This window comes from Caretta caretta, chromosome 9, assembly GCF_965140235.1.
Source record: "Caretta caretta isolate rCarCar2 chromosome 9, rCarCar1.hap1, whole genome shotgun sequence".
NCBI lineage: Eukaryota > Metazoa > Chordata > Testudines > Cheloniidae > Caretta > Caretta caretta.
Genome location: NC_134214.1, coordinates 47,292,192 through 47,315,369, shown reverse-complemented (window position 1 = coordinate 47,315,369; position 23,178 = coordinate 47,292,192). Strand labels below are relative to the sequence as shown.

General features: G+C 42.8%; 1 protein-coding gene and 1 long non-coding RNA gene across 2 annotated transcripts; one reads left to right on the top strand and one right to left on the bottom strand.

Annotated features, from left to right (window-relative positions):
* On the bottom strand, positions 1 to 18,106 carry AMMECR1L (AMMECR1 like). Its single transcript, XM_048865210.2, has 8 exons — positions 17,886 to 18,106; positions 16,276 to 16,382; positions 12,835 to 13,279; positions 7,783 to 7,893; positions 7,073 to 7,187; positions 6,234 to 6,324; positions 5,117 to 5,213; positions 1 to 3,526 (listed from the first exon to the last, which is right to left on the bottom strand). Exons 3-8 carry the CDS (start codon positions 13,239 to 13,241, stop codon positions 3,415 to 3,417), a joined length of 933 nt encoding a protein of 310 aa, XP_048721167.1. The 5' UTR covers positions 13,242 to 13,279; positions 16,276 to 16,382; positions 17,886 to 18,106; the 3' UTR covers positions 1 to 3,414.
* Positions 18,107 to 18,251: 145 nt separating this feature from the next.
* Positions 18,252 to 23,143, top strand: LOC142073189 (uncharacterized). The gene is made up of 2 exons (XR_012669910.1): positions 18,252 to 19,317; positions 21,568 to 23,143. It is a non-coding gene; the product is annotated as an uncharacterized LOC142073189 (long non-coding RNA).
* Positions 23,144 to 23,178: the final 35 nt, after the last annotated feature.

The window sequence follows — 23,178 nt, the reverse complement described above, 5'->3', positions numbered from 1 at the left end:
TCTTGATCCATTATGATTTATTCTCTACAATACTTCATTAGAGGATAGAGTTCAATGATTTACACTCAGAAGTTATATAGCTAGGAGGCAACCAAGTGTAATACAAATAATTGGTCTGACATCTCTGCACTGAATGTCAAAAGAAGTCTCCTTGCTTTAAGAAAAGAAAAGAAAATTAAACCAAAAAATGAAACATGTAGGTTCCAGAATACAAACAGAAAACAGCACTAAATCTGTGAAGACTGCAGATGTTAACGTATTATGAAAAACAGGTAATCCTGTGCCAAAGTTAAAATGAACTTTCAGGATTTCTTAGACGTTTTTGTTCTTATAAACTGTAGCTATGTGTGATATTTTGACCATAAAACTTTTCAGACTGAAATGGCCTCTATAGAGATTGGATGTTTAACATTATGAAAAAGAAAAGTTTAAGAACCTCACAGTGAAAACATTCCAACACTGACAACTCCAGTGATCAAAGACATTCTCCGGTGATTACTGTAAAACAAGACAATGCATAACTGCAGCAAGGTAACTTCCCAGGAATGGTTATCATGAGAATAAACCCTTCTGGACCAAAAGGCACTCAGCTAAGGATGAGCCAAATCCAAACCAGCTGACTATTGCTGGGACCCTCCAAAGAGCAGATTTTACCTGCTATACATCTGAGGGCTACAGCAACTGAAGGGAACCCTGCAGAGACAATCTTTAATCCTAGTGGTCACCATTTATTTTGGTTGCCCACTTCTTGTCAGGCAACTGAAAAGCCGTATGTTTCATTTCAGACTTGTCTCATCCTTATGCATACCTGCCATCTAATGATTCAGAAATAGGATTATTTCCTGAGAACCACTGTCCCTGCCAGAGATTTTTCTGAGATGATGTGACTACTGGCATGCTTTTCAATTGATTTCTAACTGGACCCCACTTGGAACTGATTCTGAGAGTGCCCAGTTCTCAGACAGCAGACTGGTGTTTCTTGGGTCTGCTTGCTCTTCCACTCACAGCACCAAGACAAGAACACAGTCCATCTTTAACAGAGACATTTTTATTTATAGACTGGGGGGGGGGGGGGTTTGGAAGTGGGAGGGGTAAGGCTTCCCCACTCCAGAGCCATTCAGCCCACTTCCATCTAATGCAACCAGGTCACTCAGTCCTAAAGTTCTGTTCTTAAAATGGCAGCTAACCCACCCCCTCCGCTATTAAAATCCAATCCAATCCAATCCAGAGAACACAATACACTTTCAAAGACACAGATCAGAGCAAACATTTGAAAAATAAACTATAGAGTTGTGTAGCCTGGCACTATATGCCTGCATGACCTGTCTCGCTAGTGTGCCCAGGGGTGAACAGCCTGGCACTATATACCTGCATGATCAGTCTCACTGAGCATGCTCAGGGGTGAAGTTTTAGCACCAATTGTTTCGCTTTTTTAAATCTTTAAAAATCAAATTCTAACATAGAACACTTGAACAGTAACGAGTGTAGCCCTATGTATCAGTACTGATTGACGGCGGAGGTGAATGGTATGTCCAGACCGGACCCTGCCCCCTCCCACATCAGTTCACGGCACCTAGGAGAGTAATTACAAATCACTCTAGTTTGTAACAAGACTGATTTATTCTCAGCAGCAGGAAATTGTGAAACAATCCCTTAATCTTCAAACTTGTTTCATCTACATCACAAGGGAAATGTGGTAATTCATAAGAATGACCCAGTACAGAAGCAAGGCTGGGACAATATTGCACAGATATCCAAAATAGGACCCCCTCCTTTTCCTCACATCTACATTCCCCCAAGAGCCGCACAACATGACACTGACAAGCAAAACTGCAAGGTTTTGTTCACTTCTTCAGAAGAATTAGAAGGAACAGCATGCTCAGTTTTGAGGTTTCTTACAGACCCACTTCCCACACAAGGAGAGAACTTGTGTAAATTTCTGGCTGGGAATATCAGACTGTTTAAAAAGCCAGCATTACCACACATATTTTAGAGGATATATGCAATCAAATATCCATTAGACCATTATGCTCTTAATCTGTGTTTTCTTTGACCATCCTTGCCTATTACCAAGATATTTGTAAGAAGCTTGTATAATCATTTTATAGCCCCTGCTGATTAATTTAGAGGTGCCATAATCCAGTATTCAGGACATCATTCAGGGACTAGGGTAGGAGGAGTATGCAGACTGGATAAGAAGATGCTTCCATTTAGTAGCAAAATATCTTGTGTAATCAGCAATGATGGGTGAGGAAACACAAAATGCACAGGAGTTTAATAGGGTTTGGGTAAAACTGGTATTTAAAAAAAATTACTTGGTGTGGCAATGACTAAACTGTGTTAGACAATGATTTACAAGGAAACCTACATAGCTTTACTCTGTGGACCTGCCTTGAACTGGAACATCAACAACTCTCATATCAGATCAATAGTCACCCTAGAGAAAGTGGCTGTCCTGTTGAAAGGAATGTCTCGGAGAGTGCTTGCTTGACTTAAACAACTTTCAGGCACTAAATTCATTTGTATGACTGCAATCAATGCCCTGCAAGAGCCCCCTCCCATTCCCCAATCCGTCGTAGGCTCTACCACCAGTGTCTAAAGCAGTAAGGAAGCCTAGTTGTAATTGAGAGGAGATCTTCCAAGCAGACTCAAGTACCTCACCATTTCTGTTCAATAGCAGGCTACATCATAAAACACTGTTTAAACCAGCAAACTGAATATGAACCAGAAGAGGAGGGCTGGAGAATTCAACTGAGAGTGGAATCTGAGAATTAAAGCCTTCTGGGGTTTGTTTAAGCAATGGTTTCATTTGTAATACCATCCAAAGGGTGTTCACATCTTTAAAAGGTTTCCATCCAGCAGGAGGGGGTGCTATCCAGATGTTCAACCCTCCCCTTAACATGATGTCCACCTGTGATGTTTGGGGACTGTAATCAGATCTTGATACACAACAAATACCAGATTAAAAAAAGAATTTAAAATAACCTAAAAATGTTTTGTTGGACTCCGTTGCCCAGACTGCCAGAGGAACGCTCCTACTTGATCTGGGGGGCTTTCAAAATTAACAATTCAAGTTTCCAGAGTGTAGGACATACAAGGATACAGCAATATGAAAGTGGCACTTGCACTCCCAGAGGTCTTCTGCACCTCACTGCAATTCCTAGTTATGGAGCCCCAATCCAACTAAACCCCCATTTTGAGGGAAGGCTGAGATAAGGCTTGGGCCCCTGAAGTTCTGTCACACTCACATCATTCCCCCCAGGTCAGCTGGAAGGCAGACTTGGCAACGGAAGCTAGCATCATAAAATGGTGCAGTAATAGAAGTAACTGGACCAAGAAGAGGAGGCATCTGCCCCAATGATGTCATAGCCGTTGGTGGCAACTGGGGGGCGAGACTGGTCATGCAGCCTTGTGTCAGGAGTAATGATTGTAGAGGGGCGGGGCATGAAGAGTGCCATTCTGGAAACAATGCTGACGGGAAGCCATATATTCTGCATAACTGATTGTCACCTTCTCACTGCGGTACCTGGGAGGAAACAGGAAATAACAGGTTGTAACTACAACACAATATTCATCAGCAAAAATATCAAGTGTGTACTTATTATCTTAATTTATATAGCATCACAACGGTTGAGCAACCTCACACAGAGCAAGATGGGCTCTGTGCCTGAAAAAATGTAAATTGTGAGATTGGAGTGAAAGGCTGAAGAAGGGCTTTGTGTCTCTATCCATCCATCCTATAAGCAATGCCCATCATTTTTCAAAGTTGGGTGCCTAAAAGCAGGTACCTAAACAAATATTTAAACACGTGATCAACATGACCAGATTTCCAACATGAGACCTCTCAGATGTCAATGAGTATTCAGCACCTTTGAGAATCAGGCCACTTTGATGCAGTTGCCTAAATATGAATTTAGGTACCTAACTTAAGGCATCCAAGCTTGTAAGGTTTGGCCCATGATTCAAGAGAGGACACAAGTGACCTGCGCTAGCTCAGCACGAAAGACTGACAAAGGTATTTGTTGCTATAAACAGAACACTGTTTATGTCAGCTGGAACACTGGCAACAAGCTGCCAGTTTACATTCGTTACGCATGTCCACTTTGAGAAAAGGTGTGAGTTGTTTGCCATAAGCAGAGGAGTTAAACTTTTAGGGAAACAGTAGAATATTATTTTCAAGTGTTATTAATCCTGATGTGAATTTAATTTTTAATATACTTGAAACATTTATGAAATGACTAATGAAGCTTCAAAGTAAAGGAGGGTTTCCTGAAGAGTGTACATAGCTACTCTGTGTTCTACCATCAGAATCCAAAAAATCTGAGGGTCCATTTTTTGGAAACTTGTGAATTTCTACAACAGATCAGGGTTTGCTTCCATGCACAGCATTTTACATATGTACACAACAGCTGAAGGCAAGTCCATATTATCCCTGGTTTTAATGAATCTTCACCCCATCCCTTCCTCTGTTACTATACCACATTTCCACTTCCTTGCTTAGGATGAGAGCTGACATGATAAATGATGCTGTTACAAGACAAGAAGCAGAAGTCCCCATTTTTACCCTACACACCCATATCCTGCAGACACTGCTTCCTCCTAGCAGACACAAAGGGAATAGAACCAACAGTGCAGTTGGGAGCATGGATAGGTGGGCAATTCTGAAAACCAGCCAACTTTAAGGCTGGTTCCACTTTAAAAGAGCTTCACCTTCCCTCACAGATATGCCATCTAACTGAGTAATATATGGACTAGGAGGGATCCATTGAGAAGAAACATCTACCGTATGTTAGCTTAGTGAGATCTATTTCTTTTAATCTTTCACCTTGACAAATGTCAAGTAAATTTAGAGGTGGTAAAGTTTCGTTTGGAATTTGCTTACTTGGAGGTGCCCAGCTCCATAACTTCTGGATGAAGTGAACATATTACACTGTGTTGCAATATAAGCTCTCTACCTCATGGATAACATTTGCGATGCTGGCCTTCACCCTACACCTCTCATCTGAATATGGCATATCAATACTGGTATCAAAGGCAAGCAGAAGATGGAGTAATTGTTTTTGAAACCAATAATATACTATCCGATTAAGTTAAAACTACAAAGCTGTCAGCTTACCTGGTGAGTTTAATTGTTTTCCTAAAGTCATTGGTAATCGGGGCCTTAAATCCACCTTTCCTGAGCAAGGAGTCTATGGTCTGGATCTGATCCCAGTCTGTTGAGAAGTAACAGCAAGGGGGATTATTACTTTAGTATACAGCCACATTGCAAAGAAAAGAGAGAGACAAACAGGGCTGTAGAAAACCAGAAAAACCAGTGCTGACAAAAAACAGAACATACAGCAGGTTACAGACTGAGCCTTATAAACACACTGAGTGAGTTGGACATGCATGGTCTCATACTTGCACACTTATCTACACACACTCCAACCCTTCTAAAATCCTAGGGGAACTGTAACTCTTGAAATATAGCAGCTTAGTGTTCTTCTGGGAAGGTCTCCGCCCTGCTACTGCTGCATGGACCGCTGACCCATTTCTCCATGTACCACTCAAGTTAGTTGTCTAAATCTTAAAATAATATCTAGCTCTTACAGAGTCGAATTTGGACCAGCCTGATGGTCTGGTGACAGCACAGTGCACTAGTGTGTGAGAGATCAGAATTAAAATTCCTACCTTGGTCTTTTGCCCCAGGGCCAGCAGGATGTGACAACTCAACTCTGCAATGTGGAGGAAAGGAGGCAATATTTTGTGCAGTTACAATAGTGGCCATTGCTAGTTGAGTGGGAATTGTGCTCAAAGGGTGCCTGGCTCCTGCCCTCATCTAGAGGAAGCTACATTAGCAAGAATGAGGAGGAAAGGGTCTCTCCTATTGGAATGCTGGTGCTGTGTGGCCTGCAGATATCCTTGGTGGTGGGAGAAACGCCAAAGAGGAAACATGCAACACCGAATAAAGCTGAAAGGTCCAAACTTCAAGATCCTCCACCGTTTAAGTCCGGGATCCTTTCCACCCTAAAGGACTCAATTGTGTGTGTACATGGGAGGGGGAAGAAGGGCCAGATGAAAGCTAGACAGCAGTGGTGTGGAGTGTCTATTAGCCACATAATGTGTGGTGTGTTTGTGGCTCTAATGGAACGCCTTTCACAGCTATTGCAATCTAGACCCACAATCCTTAACTTTAAGTATGCCAGTTCTGTGACAAGATAAACTGCCATATATGGCAGCCATCTGAAACCCACCTTGTTCCTTAGCAACCTCAGGTAAGTACGTGGCTGTACGTTTGACACCTTTCTCATTGATGAACTCTATTCTGATCCCATGGATCCCAACCTACAAATGGAAATGAAAAGCCAAGTGAGAAGTATTTGCTGGGATTGAATCCCTGACTGACTTATCTTCATCAAAGCACAATGCATCACTGCACCAGTCTGGCCACATTCCTGCCACGGTAAAGGACCGTCTCTCTCTCCCAGACCAGCCTAACCAAAGGCTTCCCCAGATGGGCAAATGGCCCCCTGCCTTTTCTTCCAGGCCAGCACAACCAGTCTTCCTGCCTCCTCTCCTGGGCCAAACTAGGCCACAGACTTCTAACAGGGCAAAGAGCTTCCCATCTCCTCTCCTGGGCCAGCCAGGCCATGAGTTCCTGTAGAGGAAGAGTCACACCAGCAGACTACACCCACAAGCCAAAATCTTCGGCAAGTTCCCCTTCTTTATTTATCCTTATAAAATGAATGCATTTCCATGTACTGTATCCCTAGTGTTCTGGCACCAATTGGCTCCTTAGGACCTAAACTATATCCTCATATTCCACCAAATTGTCTCTAGATTCCCATAAAACCAGCCACATCCTCACTCCTTTAACCCTCCAATCAGATCCCTTCCCAACCACAACAGGACTATTCGTCCATCACTTAACTGGTCTCTTTCCTGTCTCCTCTTGTTTTCCATCCCCAGTTCCTCTGAGCCCAGTTATAACATCCATACACCCTTGTAATGAAGGAGACACATTACCATGTACTAACCCGAACCCGAATGGAACGAGAGAGTGATGCAGAGTTCCAAATGCACCTGTTCTCACCTCCCAGTCCAGGTAGTCACTGGCATCCTCAAAGTTAGTGAGGAGGGAGACAGAGCAGAAAAGTTTAGGTAGCTCCTCACGGGTCAGGGGGGGAAATCGGCTGTCCTTAAGTGCACTACAGAGGGACAGAAACACATGGCCTAAAACCAGACACTGCATCAACATTTCAGACGCACACAGAGTCATTACATTTAAAACCTGCCTGAGATTACAGAAAACAATTTCTCCAGTCACAAAAGGCGAAGGACATTGTAAGTAATCCTACCCTGTTATCTTCATATTATGTATCCAGAGACCTCAACATGGTTCACTAGAAGATACAACAGAGCTTCTCTGGATTTGTAAAGAAATAATCGCTTTGGCAAGAGAATTGAAACTGAATTAACCACCAAAACGTGCAGGCTGCGGGCACATTCAGCATGTAAATAAGTTTGAAATTACCTTTAAAAAAATTAAGAGGTCAAGCAAAATCCAGATGTCACAGATAACAGAAGACTCAGCTGTTGCAGAGATGGTCCATAAGGTCCCTGGTATGTCACGTTTTTCAACTATCGTGCAGTTCTGAATGTTTCTTTTATTATGAAATGTATAAAATTATACAGATTTATAAATCTAATAAAGTTTCTCTGATGCGTTGAATCCTCTTTAAAAACAGAGGTCTTTAGCAAGTTAGGCTGGTCTCAGAATAACTTCATTTTCAGTGTTATTACCTGGTTAATGTGTATTCCCTGAGTCCTGAATGAAGATTCATGGCTGAGAAGGTTCCAATGCAGCCACGAAGCCGCTTGTCTCGCCCCGTCTTCCACGTCACAAAAAGGGGACTGAAAAGGCAAAACACACACACACTAGCCTCAAAGAATCCCAGCCTTGGGGGAGACCAGCAAAGTGTGAAAAAGCAAGTGTGTGCTAACTCTGATAAGCATCAGTGTGCCATCTGTTACCCAGTAATTTTTTGTTAAAGGCATTCCCCTCCCACCCCCACTTTTCACACTACAGCTCAGTATCTATTACCTTTTCCCATGAGCAGCAGAGTTGCTTAACCCCATAGGTTGCCTCTCTGTGCAAGTCTCTGAATTCTTGGTATTGTCCACTAGTTTATACACAAATCCACAACAAATTAACATAGGTGAAACAAACACCTATATATTTATAGCATGCCTTTAAAACTGAAGGACGCCGAAGTGCTGTACAAAAAGCACACATTTAGGGTTGTGAAAAAAAGCTTTTCTTCAGGAAAAAAACAAACCTAGATTTTTCTGGGTTATGTCCATGTTCTGACATCTGGGTCAATTCTCCAGGGCTAGGAAAGTTTTTTTCCTTACTCCTTTTGCCTACGTTTAATTTGATTAATATTTATGTCTCCTGCTGAACAGACATTCTTGACTGAGCAAGAACAAAATACTACATCATCCCACCCTCTTACACAGTTTTACTGCAATTTTTCACACCCTTCTCTCCCAAGAATTTACATGAACATATTTGCAGGGTTTTTGGTTTTTTGGGTTTTTTTGGGGTGGGGGTGGGTTGGTATGAGAAACCATAGGCTCTAATTTCAATCTGTGAATTGAATTAACTCCTAACTTTTTTAGAACAGGAAAGTGATGAGATTGTCAAGGTTTTCATTAGGCCCAGATGGGAAGCCTGGAGGGGGGAGTGGAACAGGAATGGGTGGAGTCATTGGTGGCTGGAGAGGAGGTTGTGATCAGTGGGTGGAATAGTCTCATTAGCTGCTGGAGAAGGGAAAGAGTTTGTGAAGGGCTGAGAGGAGGTATAAGGTCGTGAACCATTAGGGGGTTTGCTAGAATCTATAAATGTCTAGAAAGTTGGGCAGGGCATCTGACAATGTGGAGCTACACATAAAGCTAGGTAGCTAACCTTATTTTTCCAGGCTTCACAGTACTGAATTCAATTGTTGGTCACTTTTAATTCTAACCAGAATAAATGAGAAAGGTGTTAAATTAATGCTTCAAAACAAGTGATTAGTTGATACCAAACATCAGTGTACAAATTTCTCAGATTGAGTATGTCTAAAGATGAAAAGTGGTAGAAGAGAAGCAAGAGTATGGATGGAAGTAATGAAAGCAATTTTTCTAAAGAAAAATCTAAACACTGTCAAGAGTTGTGAATGAATAAAGTTAAAAAGGATTCATTCTCATCTCAAAAAAATGCAGAAAATTGGCTTTTTTTAAATTTTCAAAAGGTGCCATTGGAAGAAACTTTGTCTACTGAAGTGGAAGAGCAGACTCCTGATGAATTTATTGAACCTCTACATGAGACATTTTCAATTACCAAAACCACTACGATATTTTGCTTGGGGCACAAAAATAAATGAAAATGTGAGCACTTCTCAAGTGCAGTCAGGTAAACTTCTGATGTATGGGTGTTTACAACACTACTTAAAATCCAGTGAGGAAAGCGACACCCAATAACATCCCTGAGCAAAAATGGAATTGCCATATTGGATCAGAGAAGTCACCATTAGTTCAGTTTCCTACCACTGACAGTGGCCAGTACCAGATACAGTCCCAGAGGAAGGAGCAAGAAAGACTCAAGTGGCAATTATGGAATTATCTGCCCAAATAGGAAGTTGAAAAATTCTTCCACAACCATTAGCAATATGATGGTTGTTTGAATGCAAAGAAACACAGGATTAATGGTTTGAGCAATGCTTGGTGGAACTCTCAGAAGAGTGCATCTCTACATTTTCATCCAGCTCCTGCATACTGAAACTGGCAATGGGCATGTGGAAAAACATAATACACATTTCACATAACAGACATAACTAAACTCACAAAAAGAGGTTTTCGAGGAACTTAGACTCCCGAGGAACCTTACTACCATAGAGTCGGTGGAAATTTGGCTTGATCTAGTAAATACTGGAACCACACAAGGACAAATAAAAAAAAATAAATCAGAAACGCTCTGGAACTCTTCCTTTACTTAGGTAACATGACACTGATCCCAAATAGAAAGGTCACAGGCTGAGCCCAGAAAAAGAGGGAGAGCCTGAAACATGGCTGATGGAACATAATCCTGAGTTAGTTCCTTCTTTTCTAGGATTGAAATTGAAGATGCATATTTCTACCCAAAATCTATGTTGTCAATGAACTGCGTTGCCACTTTTTTGCATCAATATGATGGAAATATAATCACAGAGGGCAGGATAGTTGAATTCAGAATGGTGTCAATTTTCAGAAGACCAGCATACCTGATGCTGTACAGCCAGCATCCATTGTGCTGGTTTTTAGCACATTCACATTGCTTTGTTCAAAACTTCTTAAAATAATTGTTGATGTTGAAAAAGGATATAATCTATAAAAGTATCCTGGTACCAGAGGACAAACAAAATATAGCTAGGTTTCGCTAATTAGCAAACTAGGAACTTGATCATGGTATTTTTGTTGTTTTCCTACTTCTAGGATTATAAGCTTTTTCATTTTATAACAAGTGCATCTACTTTACCATTTGTCTAGCATACCTGTCTGTCCACCTGACCTGGTCACCATTAGTGCATAACTTTGTCTCCCTTGTCTATACCTCTTAATTATAAGTTAACAGAGAGAAAAGGACACCATTGCAAATTAATTCTGTATTTTGGTCTAATTGCTTTGAGCACTTGACACCACTTAGTTTTATATAGTCTATTACACTTCTGTCTCATGCCCCAGCATGACAACATCATATGCCCATGCTCTTCCTAAGGGCCTGAGAGAGAGAGTTTGCTAGTAGCAGCAAAGCTAAAGAAGGAACAGCAAGCACTTGCACTGAGTAAAGGGAAGGAAGAGATAGGCCCACAGATGTGATGTTCTGCTCTCTTTAGGACCTTTATAAGTATCACCTTAGGAACAGAAAAATCCTTATTTAAAAAGAGCAATTTTAAAAACTCGAGATGTACTATCAAAATCTTGAATTATTTAAAAGTGTTCTGTGATAGTGTGTGTGAAAGAGGTTATACAAAATAAAGTTGCATTATTGACTTGGGAATAGACAAAACAATACAGCTCATCTTCCTGTTCCAAGCAGCAAGCAACAAACAGTGAGCAGATGAATATATCCTTTTCTAAAAGAAACCCTGTGATCCCAGGGAATGACAAGGACCCATTCAGCTGGAAATATTTAGATTTGGATTTTACTGGCAACTATTTTATAGTCTAGCCTAGACCATTTCTCTGCTCAAATGTATTTATAATACTAGATAACACAGCCTACAGTAGTGTACAGCATGCAGCCAGAATCCTCATGTGATGACAACTGTACAGATACACAACCTATGTCATGTGGATGCCACATATTGATAACTAAATGGGGGTGGAAGCTTCCAGTCTATTTAATAAGTCTATAACAAGCTTAGCTATTGACAAAGGTGGATGTACTTTTACCTGAATTTTACATTAATGTAAATTAATTAAAAAATTAAAAATTAAAGCGATTTATTTTTATCCACTTTTGGTGGTGGCTCATCTGTGCCACAACCCCTCTTTAAGGAGTCCCACAGGGTTCAATTCTCAGCCCACTGTTCTTTTCTATCTCCTTCTTTGTCATCTTTGACACCTGTAATGTCTTGTCATCCATGCTCTCTGCTTGTCTTGACTAAGTAAACTTGGGGGTTCCTCTCAACTTCCTCAGCTAAACCTCACTGTTTTTGATACAATATCAGACAGCGCTTCACCTAAGTTCAACTCTGTGAGGAAATGCTTGAGGAGTATCCTCACAGAACTAATCCATCTCCTTTTTCTCCTAGACACCTTCTTTGTTCATAGCCTGGGCATCATCCTTGAACCAGGACTCTCCATCTCTTCTGTAGCTGCATATCTGCCTAACGCCATCTCCACAACACTGCCCATTTACACCATTGCTTTCATTCCTCCAAATCTTCATTATCTCACTTTGACTATTGCAACTCTCTGCATGTGTGAGAGGATTGGCAAAAGAATCAGCATTTGTCTCACCCACATCCTCAACCAACTTCAGCTGGCTCATCCTTTATTTCAGGATGGATCCCTTGTTTTCAATAACCTTACACTGATTTGCTTCAACCTACCACTGACATAATTGATTGTCCTACCACTCACCAAGCAGTAGCCTCATCCCTTCACAAAATCAGCACGATAGGCATGAAGGTTAGTTTCACTGCAGTACCTGCCACATGATGTTGGCTCCCTATCCCATCCTCAAATTTACCATCTTATTTTAAATGTCTTCTGAAAAGCTCCATATCACTTCTGTTTCTCTTAATCTACTTTAACCCTTTTGCATGAAAGGCATTATACAAGTTAAAGCTGCATTGTGTTATAATGAGGGTGATTACTATATAATTAAGTTCTTTCAGCAAGGAATCAAATCACAGTAGAGGGAAGTTAGGGATGCTTTATCATAAACTGGGATTGTACATCTTGGTAAGGGATATATTGCATTACCTAGCCCATTAGATAGGGAGCTGAAGCTTCTGGGTAAGCCTATTGCTCTTCCCACAAAGAGTTTCCAAGCTTAACATTTGCCCTCTATTAGCATGACAAATAGAAATGTTATTCTCTAAATGCCTACTCATGTCCAACAACAAATCAGATGAGAGTTTTACTCCCTGCTTATGGTCAGTCTTTTTGTTTTTGATTTTAGATCATCCTACAAGCCACACAATACCCCCCTTGTGTTCCTGAACACTAGTTTGCCTGTTTTCCAAAAATCCCTTCTCCCTCCCCAACAAGTCAGAGCCCTGGGTGCTGGACTGTCAGGTTTCTTCCTGCACATATGGGTTTACTCACTAGGGATCATTGGTAAATCGAGGAAGTCGTGGCTGAGGGAAACCATAGAGATGACAGTAGAGTACGTCAAAGCAGTAGCAGCACATCTCCGCTGTCACTACAAGGTTCTTGGTACTGTTGGCAGTTCCATTAGGCCGAGAAAGTGGGCTCAGAGCTCCTGAAGTGGGATTCATTCGAGTAATTGGGGAATTTGCAGGGCCCAAAGTTAAGTCAGATATGTTCTCCCGTCCATTGCTCCCATCTGCATGCTGGTGGTTCTGAAGATGACCTGAACTTGAGCCTGGCACAGTTGTAGCCTGATTCCCGTGACTGTGTGTTCCACTCCCAGACAATTTGGGTTTCTTTACCCCACAACAGCCTGCTGCCAACTTGGGCTCAAGTGGAGGAACACAGCGTCTTTTTCCCATCCTGATTCAGCACTTGCTGCCTGGAGCACTGCAGAACCCTGGCAAAAAAAGCAATATAAAAGATTGTTACACTTGGTAAAAAAAGCAAGAGAGTCTTCCTCTCCCCTATTAAGATATCAGACAGGTTCATTTTGGGAGGAGAAATGGCAGAGCAACACACTGACAGATACAAAACAACACCCAATGCACTGTACGGAGAACGATTGTTTCATTGCAGAGTGAAAATGTATATAAGCCACTATCTCCACCTGATCACACTAATAACGTGATTGGTGGGGCTTACTGTATATTTTAGAAATAGAAGTAGGAAAATCAATACAAGAAAAATCATTTGGCCTTCAAGCAGGAAGTGAAATAGAAAAAAAAGTGCTGGGATTCTAGTCACATCCCACTTGGCACTCTTCACTCCCTTGGGGCTCATTCTTTCACCTACTGGCTACTGCCTCTCCCTTAATGACTGTTAGCCCTTCATGTGGTGGGTTCCCCCTCCCCCACTCTCCTAAAGGATGTGGTCCACAGATCTTTTCTTGCAAGTTTCTTGAGAGCAAGGCTGTTGGCTTTCCTCCCCTTGATTCAACTCAGGCCTGGTCAATATATGTCAAGAAGAAAAGGAAGCTGCCACCATAAACTGCTGTTTTATAAAAAGAAGCCACTACTGCAGACTCCAGCACACCAGGACTAGAACCACCAGCTGAAGGAAGCTGATAGTGTTTGCACACATCAAGTGCAAGCAATACAAACTCAAACCAGAGCTCATGGACAGGAAGGACTGTAGGTGGATATGTACCAGGGTAGGGAGTAGCTTTAAGCACAGCGTATACCCAGCATAAGAGAAGGAAACGGACTACCAGCCATGGGGGAGGGGGTACAATTTACCATGGTCACAAGATGTAGGGAGGAAAAACAGAGTGCAGACTCATGCACCCTGGGAAGGGGCAGATTTAATGTAGGCACAGAGATTAATGTGTGCAAGAGGGTCAGGAAATGATTGAGGGTCAGCATGCACAATGGGTAAGAATCTATGTAGATAAGTACATGGTCCCAACACCATAATATCCAAGCATATCAAATTTGAATGTGTTTGTCCTCACAACAACCCTGTGAGGTAGGGCAGTATCAGCCCCAGTTTTCATAATGGGGAACTAAGGCATGGAGAGTCTAAGTGATTTACCCAAGGTCACAAAGGAAGCGTAGCAGAGCCAGAATCAAACCCAGGTCTCTATTTGGCAGGCCAATGTTTTGACCACTGGACCATTCTTCCAACTTCCAAATATTCAAGTGGTCAGTGAAATGAGTGCACACACAGGCTGGGAGGAAAAGAACCAATTTTGTAGATAGCTGGTTAGACTGTTTTTGCAGGTAAATTCCCTTTCCTACAACTAAGAGCAATTTGAGCTCTAAGGAGTTACTTTAGCTGCCACAGGACTGTTGTGCAATCCCAAAACGGATCATGATTGGTTCGGGATGTTTGTGAGTTGCTCTCTCTCGCTCTGGACTACTTCCATTTAAAGTGTTTAGGAACATCAGGACATTTAAAACAGAAGGGACATAGAACAGGAAACTATAGCATAAGGAACAATTCTTCAGTGGCTTCAGGGGATAGATAGATGACTTAATTCTTTCCTCTCTTCCTTCATGCCCAAATACAAATGAAAAATATTAGATGGAAATTTGACAAAATGATCTCTGAAACAATTAAGTGTTTAAGTTTCATATACTTAGACTTCAGTGTTAACAGCTGTTGAGATGAACCCCTCTGCAATATTGCTGTATTGCCTTCATGAAAACAGTGCATTTGTTCACTGTTTTTGCAAATAATTTTTTTTTTTAAATAAAAATTTAAGCTCTGAGCATGTATCGTTACACAGAGAAAGAAATAGCATGGAAAGGAGGTCTTCCATGTTCTCATCTCTTCAGAGGCTCTGTATTAGGTAGAACCATCCTGCTAGCAACAGAGAGCTGCACACATCAAATGACTGACTCCTGCATCAGCCAAAGTGCATCACTTATGAGCTACTAATGACTCCTTCCACTCATCCTATACCCCAACCTTCACAACAGCCAACCTTCAGTTCAATCAACGTGTTACTACCACAAAGATCAAACGTCAACTCTTCATTTTTGTTACCATAGGACTATAATTCATTATATGGCAATAGAAACAACGGCTCCAATCAGCAAAGATGGTCATTTTTGTAGTAACATTCTTGGGTCTTATGAACAAGCGCTGTGATTTATTTTCCATTTTGATATGGATAGGGCAAGAGATATGGTTCTACATGCTTTAAACAAAGTCAAGTGAATGAGTTTAATGCTCATGAAACTAAGGGACTAAATTGCACAGGTATGTGATGTGCCATCTTTCCCATACAACTATGCCAATACACCTCCATCCTGACCTGCAACAGCCCAATATTGCAGTCCAAGTTTGGTTTTCAGCAGTGACCACTCATCCTCCCCAATTGCTTTGTGAACAAATGACGACTAGAGTGACACCAAGATTATTTTCACTTGTGACCTAATCTAGGATTTGACTGAGTAGAGATGAAGGCACTAGCTTTCTTCAAAGCAAGAGCTGCCTTGTAATGTGTTTGTAAGGCACACGGGAGCCTCAAACTGGACACGAATGTAACACAAATGAACCAAGTCACACCACACACCTCTCACTTTATCACTCTTAAATTCACCACATACATGTCCATTTACGTATTAGACTACATCTTTTGAGAGGAGCAGAAAGACTAACAGTGCATGCTCAAGAAACACTTGTTTCAGAGATTGGGCACGAGAATCTTGAGGTTTCCAGCCATTTAAACAACATATCCCTTAAAAGCATGACACTTGGTCATCCTGCCACAATGTTAATTTATGATGCAGAGTTGACAAAACATGAAAGCCCTTTCAGTTTATCCAGCAAGGTAACTTTAGCACCCTGGGGGGCTGGCAGATGGTAGCCCAGAGAGAAACAATTATAGTAAAGTGCAAAGAAATAGGAGCGTACTATGTCGTTGTATTAGCATGAGGTCATACTTACCGAAAACAGAAAGCTTGTATTGCCAAGAGAGCAGCAGCCTGTGGGGGAAGCTACTTTATATCAGGAATGAATTCTCTTTTCTCAGGTCCCATTCCTATTCCCCAAATCTGAAAGGGAGGATTTCAGGGATTGTGTTATAGATGAGGCTGAAGTTATAAAATGGTCATTACATGAAGACAAGAATTGTACACAAAGATTCATGGAAGCTAGTGACTGGAGAGGAGACCACTCCTAACCACCAGGCCTAGGCAACATATGGGAAGAGGTGGATCAAGTGAAGCAGCTAACAAAGGCTGGGTATCTATCAATCATCACATTCCCTGGACCACTTACATATGCTGCTCTCTGGGTATAATATAAACTCATTCAGAAGTCAGCATACAATGACCAGATACTTTAGTGGAGGCACTGTTTTTGATACAATATCAGACAGCGCTTCACCTTAATTAAACTCTGCCCTGGACGAGGAACTGCCTTCCCATCCTTCAGGAAAGGGCAAGACACCCACAGAGCAACCAGGTGCTTTCAATAAACTCCAATTACTCTAAATTCCCCACATTTTATGTCTTGGGGTATCTGCAAGGACTGGCAGGGGTGGGGTGGAGATGGGGCAGGTGACTGGGTGCACGTGCAGTGAGACACACAGGGGAGGGCAGGAGGAACTGGCAGGGGAGAAGCTGGCCTGAGAGGCAATATAGCACATGTGGGGGAGGGAAAGAGACGACTGGACAAGTGAGGAGGAAGCAGGTGGTGTGAGGGGTTTAGGTGGCTAGAGATGACCAGGCAAGCGGGGAGGGAGGTGACCAGGTGGGGGATGATGGGGCAGCAGGTGATCAGTTAGGAGGGCAAGAAGTGGCCACTGGGGCCTAAGGGGATAGGATAACCAGATGTCCCAATTTTATAGGGACAATCCCGATATTTGAGGCTTTTTTTTTATATAGGGGGTATTAACCCACACACCCTGTCCCGATTTTTCACACTTGCTATCTGGTCACCCTATAAGGGGAGGAAGGTGATTGGGCAGGTGATGGGGCAAAAGATGACCAGACGGGGGAAGAGAGCAAGAGGTGAGTGGGCGGGAGCAGGAGATGTAAGGACAGGGGAAAAGAAGGCGACAGGGCAGGAGGTGACCAGGAGGGGGGAAAGGAGGAGCCAGAGCAAGAGGTGACCAGGCAGGGGCAGGAGATGTAAGGGCAGGGGGAAAGGAGAGGATAGGACAACAAGTGACTAGGAGGATGGTGGAAGGAGGTGATAGGGCAGCAAGTAACGTGGGGGGGGGGGAGGCGGAGGAGACAGGGCAGGGGCTGGTGGGTCAGCAGTAGGAGACCAGCGGGGGTTGGGGGAGAAGGTGACTGGGGAGGTGATGAGGCAGGAGGTGAGCGGGGCGGGGGCAGCGAGGCTGCTTCTCGCCAACAGGCGGCACCCGAGGCCGCTAAACTTTCCGGGACGGGGGCGAGCGGGGCTGCCCAGTCACCGCCCCCCCGTCTCCGCCGTCCCGGTTCAGGGCGGGGATTTAACCTCCACCGCCCCGCGCGCAGGGAGGGGGCCCGGCTCCCCCGAGCACAGAGACCGCTGTGGGTGGATGCGGGCCTGGCCGGGGACTTGCCCACCTTCTGCTCCGGCGCCGGAGGCTGCTTCTCTGCCGTCTCAGCCCAGCCGCCGCCGCCTCCCCTCCGCCGCCTCCTCCCGCTTCATGGAGCCATGGGCTGGGCAGGGGCTCCCCGGAGAAGCGGGTCCGGCGGGGCGGGGGGGGCCGCACAGCGAAGCCGGGACGAGGAATCCCACAAGCCGCCGTGCAGAGGGGCTGGAGGACTGGAAGGGAGCGAGGCAGCACCCAGGTCCTCCCCTATCCCAGAAGCCTCCTCCCTGACAGTGAGGTAATAGGGGAAGAATGTGCACAGTCCGCCAGCCTCCCATCGGCCCCGCGGCCGTGGCCGGACCATAGAGAAGAAGGGATAGTCTTCCACAAAGAAACCATAGATGCCGAATACTTCCGCTTCATATCATGTGACCCCAACCACAGGTCGCGCCTTTCTTATCATGTGAGAAATCGCACGTGACTCTTTCAACACGAATGGGTTAAAATGGCTCTTCCTCTCCCCCTCCCTTCCCGATTGCGTAAGAACCGTTGGCTTGGGCCATTGGCTGATGGAAGGGCCTGACTCACGCGGTGTAAATTCTGCTCTCTCATTGGATAATGGACACGGTCAGAGGAGCGCCCGCGGCAGGGGGCGGAGAAGGGCATGCGCACCAGAACTGTGGGGTGGGCGGGGGTGTCTGCTTCGTGATGTGTAGGCGGGCGGCTCAGAGTCCGCTGTGTGGGAGGGGGCTGGGACAGGCTCCACGCCACAGTCCCGACTCTCCTGTAGACGAGGCTATTCCGCAAAGCGGCGCCCTCAGCTAAATGGCTCGTGTCTCTGGCGGGGGTCGGGAGCCGGCTCGTGCCGGGGCTCCTCTACACGAACCGCTTCTGACTGGCTGAAGCCAGCGCCAGCCGTATGGGTGGGGCCGGTACCCCAGAGCGGGCATCTCGGGGCGAGCTGTGGCCGCGCGTCCTGGGGGGTGGTGGTGGTGGTGGTGCCGGTGCCTTCTCAACGGCGGCTCGCAGAGGCACAGCAGCGACTGGTGACTGTGCAGCCGTCCTGGGACTCCTTTATTCCTGCTGGTCTTAGCACTTGGGCATGGCCATTGGCCACACTATACAATTATGTTGGCCTCGCTTTTGTGGCTGCACCCTGTGTTCTTAAGACTGGCCCTACTAGGTCAGAGCAAAGGTCCATCGAGCCCAGCAGCCTGTCTTCCGACAGCGGCCAATGCCAGGTGCCCCAGAGGGAATGAACAAAACACCTAATCATCAAGTGATCCAGCCTGTTGCCTATTCCTAGCTTCTGGCAAACAGGGGCTAGGGACACCAGCCTTGCCCATCCTGGCTAATAGCCATTGATGGACCTATCCTCCATGAATTTATCTAGTTCTTTTTTGAACCCTGGTATAGTCTTGACCTTGACGACATCCTCAGGCAAGGAGTTCCACTGGTTGACGGTATGTTGTGTGAAAAAATACTTCCTTTTGTTTGTTGTAAACCTGCTGCCTATTAATTTCATTTGGTGACGTCAAGTTCTTGTGTTATGAAAAGGAGTAAATAACACTTCCTTATTTCCTTTCTCCACCCAGGTCACGATTTTATAGACCTCTATCATATCCCCGTTAGTCATTTCTTTTCCAAGCTAAAAAGTCCTACTCTTACTAACTATTCGTATGGAAGCTGTGCCATACATCTTATTATTTTTGTTGCCCTTTTCGGAACCTTTTCCAATTCCACTTAAGTGCAATTAATCGACAACCCTAGTTTTGAGTTTTTTTAATGAAACAGCTAACTCATATGATTAACTCCTAAAAAATCGTGATAAAAAAATCAATCACGATTAATCGTACTGTTAATAGATTACCAACTGACATTTATTAAATATTTTTGGATTTTTTCTGCATTTTCAAATATATCAATTTCAATTACAAACACAATACAAAGGGTACAGTGCTTACTTTATATTGTTGCAAATATTTGCACTGTAAAAATTATAGCATTTTTCATCTCATACAAGTACTGTAGTGCAATCTCTATTATGAAAGTGCAACTTACAAATTAGGGGTTTTTTTGTTACATAACTGCACTCAAAAACAAAACAATGTAAAACATTAGAGCCTACACCTCCACTCAGTCCTACTTCTTGTTCAGGCAATCCCTAAGAGAAACAAGTTTGTTTACATTTACAGGAGATAATGCTGCCTGCTTCTTGTTTACAATGTCACCAGAAAGTGAGACCAGGCATTTGTATGGTCCTGTTGTAGCTGGCATCGCAAGATATTTACATGCCAGATGTGTTAAAGATTCATATGTCTCTTCATACTTTTGCCATCATTCCAGAGGACATGCTTCCGTGCTGATGATGCTAATTAAAAAAAATGCATTAATTAAATCTGTGACTGAACTCCTTAGGGGAGAACTGTATTTCTCCTGTTCTGTTTTACGCACATTCTGCCATATATTTCATGTTATAGCAGTCTTGGATGATGACCCAGCACATGGTGTTCATTTTAAGAACACTTTAACTGCAAATTTGACAAAAATGCAAAAATGGTAGCAATGTGAGATTTCTATTGACAGCTAGAGCACTCGACCCAAGGTTTAAGAATCTGAAGTGCCTTCCAAAATCTGTTAAGATGGGGTGTGGAGCATGCTTTCAGAAGTCTTAAAAGAACAAACACTGATGCAGACACTACAGAATCCAAGCTACCAAAAAAGAAAATCAGCCTTCTGCTGGTGGTATCTGACTCAGGTGATGAAAATGAACATGCATCTGTCTGCTCTGCTTTGGATAGTTATCGAGCAGAACCCATCATCAGCATGGACACACATCCTCTGGAATGGTGGTTGAAGCATTAAGGGACATATGAATCTTTAGCACCTCTAGCATCTAAATATCTTGCAACACCAGCTACAACAGTGCCATGCGAATGCCTGTTCTCACTTTCAGGTGACATTGTAAACAAGAACCAGGAAGCATTATTTTCTGCAAATGTAAACAAACTTGTTTGTCTGAGCAATTGGCTGAACAAGAAGTAGGACTGATTGGACTTGTAAGCTCTGAAGTTTTACACTGTTATTTTTGAATGCAGGTTTTTTGTACATAATTCTACATTTGTAAGTTCAACTTTCATGATAAAGAAATTGCACTACATGTATTAGGTGAATTGAAAAATACTGTTTTTTGTTTTTTACAATGCAAATATTTGTAATAAAAAATAAAGTGAGCACTGTACACTTTGTATTCTGTGTTGTAATTGAAATCAATGTACTTGAAAATGTAAACCTCCAAAAATATTCAAATAAATGGTATTCTATTGATTAACAGCATGATTAAAAAACAATCTCTATTAATCGCTTGACTGCTCTACTCAAAATATCAATTTATTTAGGAAACTGAATAAAAATAGGAGCTTAATAGCACAGATACACTGACTGACCCTCTCACCTCTGAAGACTGGTTAATGTGGGAAGTGTGTGGTTAGATGTTAAGTGGGGTGCATCACACTTACAGGTAGAGGCTGTAGGGCATGAAAGCTAGAATACTTTGAATATAAGGGACTTCCTATGATGTATAATGGTGGCAAACACTAGGTATTGCTACAGGAGAGATGGGAGCATAAAATGACAAGTCAAAAACTAAATCCTTGTTCTAGTTGGTGATGTTAGGAAAAATCTGTTAATCTCTGCATTCTTTCACCTCACAGCAGTGTTGTGAAGAATGAGCGTCAGATGTAGAAGATTTGGAACTGTATAGTAGAAATAAAGAATGCATTGGCCTTGACCTTTCACCGAGAGAGTTTGACAATATGCAATCCAGAAGCATTTTGGAATTAAAAAATAGTAACACTGAAACACACCCAAAACCAAATTTAATTTAGGAACTCCCAAGCATTTGGAGGAGAAATGGGGCTGTTGGTTTCACAGTAATTTGTTAGCTGCCTCAAGCTACAGGAGCTGCAAGTCAGGCGAGATGAATTGATAAAGCTGTGTAGGGAAATCTTGCACAAGAATTACTGGCTCTGCCAGCATTGTATTACACTTTCCAGCACTCCAGATCTTGCCCAAAATGTTAAATCTACTTACATTTCTTCAGGTTACCAGAAGGGGTAATTTATCCAAAGAGGAGGCAAAATGCTGTGAGGAGGAATGCTGCTGTTTCAAGCAACAACAACAAAATGGTCTGAGCCCAGGCTTTATCCCCAGTACAGCATCCCACATGCCCAAATTCAAAGAGCTGAGTCCAGATGCATCCTCCAAGTGTGCAAATCAGTGTGTGGTACAAATTGGCATAGCTCTTTTGAAGACAATGGAGTGCCACCATTTTGCAGTAGCTGAAGGACTGGGCCAAGATTGATGCAGAGAAAAGTTAGAGATACATTTGTCAAGTTACAGGCAAACAAAATTTCAGAACTCTTTTTAAAAATCATTTGAGCACAAATGATCCTTATCTGCTCTATGTTACTACCTAAAACTAGTCATTTCCTCAGCACTAAATGAACTCTGAAGTTGCCTGTATTTCATTTCAGTGTTTAAGGAATTTCAGCCTTCCATCCAAAAAATGAAGGTATTGTATATCAATCCCAATTATTACAGAAACCATTTAGGCTTAGATGATGTCCTAGTTGAAAGGATTACATGAAGAATAGCTTTTTGGAATAAAACAGCAAAGCATTTAAGAGCAAGACCTATAAAACCATACATAATGTTCATGTAAAAATCATTTCTGATCATGACAAATGATTTGGTCAGAAAACCATTTACTGCTGCAGGCTGGCAGTTATCAGCCTGAAAGGGGAATTTAAGCTTGCTCCTGTGGGAGATAAAATTGAGTATTTCTAACCTTCTGTAACACCTGTGCTCAGCTGAGCAGATTCATTCTTCATGGAGTCTATATTACTTTATGCCAAACAGTGTTTTGACAACATTATGTGCATTTCCCAGCATTCAAGATAGCCCTTTCCTGAACCACAAGCAACAAAACGGATAAGTGAAAGTGATTTGATCCCACAGCTTGCCTTCCACATTTTGTAGTATGAAAAATTAGTTCCTTTTATTTCTTTGCAGAATTAAATTTTTACAAGCCTTTAAGTACATATTTTAGAAGTTTTTCAATGGCATTTTACTGACATTTCCACTCTCCCCTTGGCAGTCCCCCGAAAGTTAAGTTCCCACACCACAATTTAAGTTGTTCCATATTAGCCAAAATTACTGTAACATTATCGGAAATACATTATGGAGATGTATATTTATTTTCTAAATAAAACTAGAGTCAGATCGGAATGAGATTGTTGTCTTGGCAGATGGGTCTGAAATAT

Excerpts from the sequence above, each read along its gene's own strand:
- AMMECR1L (XM_048865210.2), bottom strand. The coding sequence starts at position 13,241 with ATGGGAAAAAGACGCTGTGTTCCTCCACTTGAGCCCAAGTTGGCAGCA. Across the intron at positions 7,188-7,782 it reads AGGGAATACACATTAACCAG|TGCACTTAAGGACAGCCGAT; the intron begins GTAATAACACTG and ends GTCCCTCTGTAG. Across the intron at positions 6,325-7,072 it reads GTGACTACCTGGACTGGGAG|GTTGGGATCCATGGGATCAG; the intron begins GTGAGAACAGGT and ends TTCCATTTGTAG.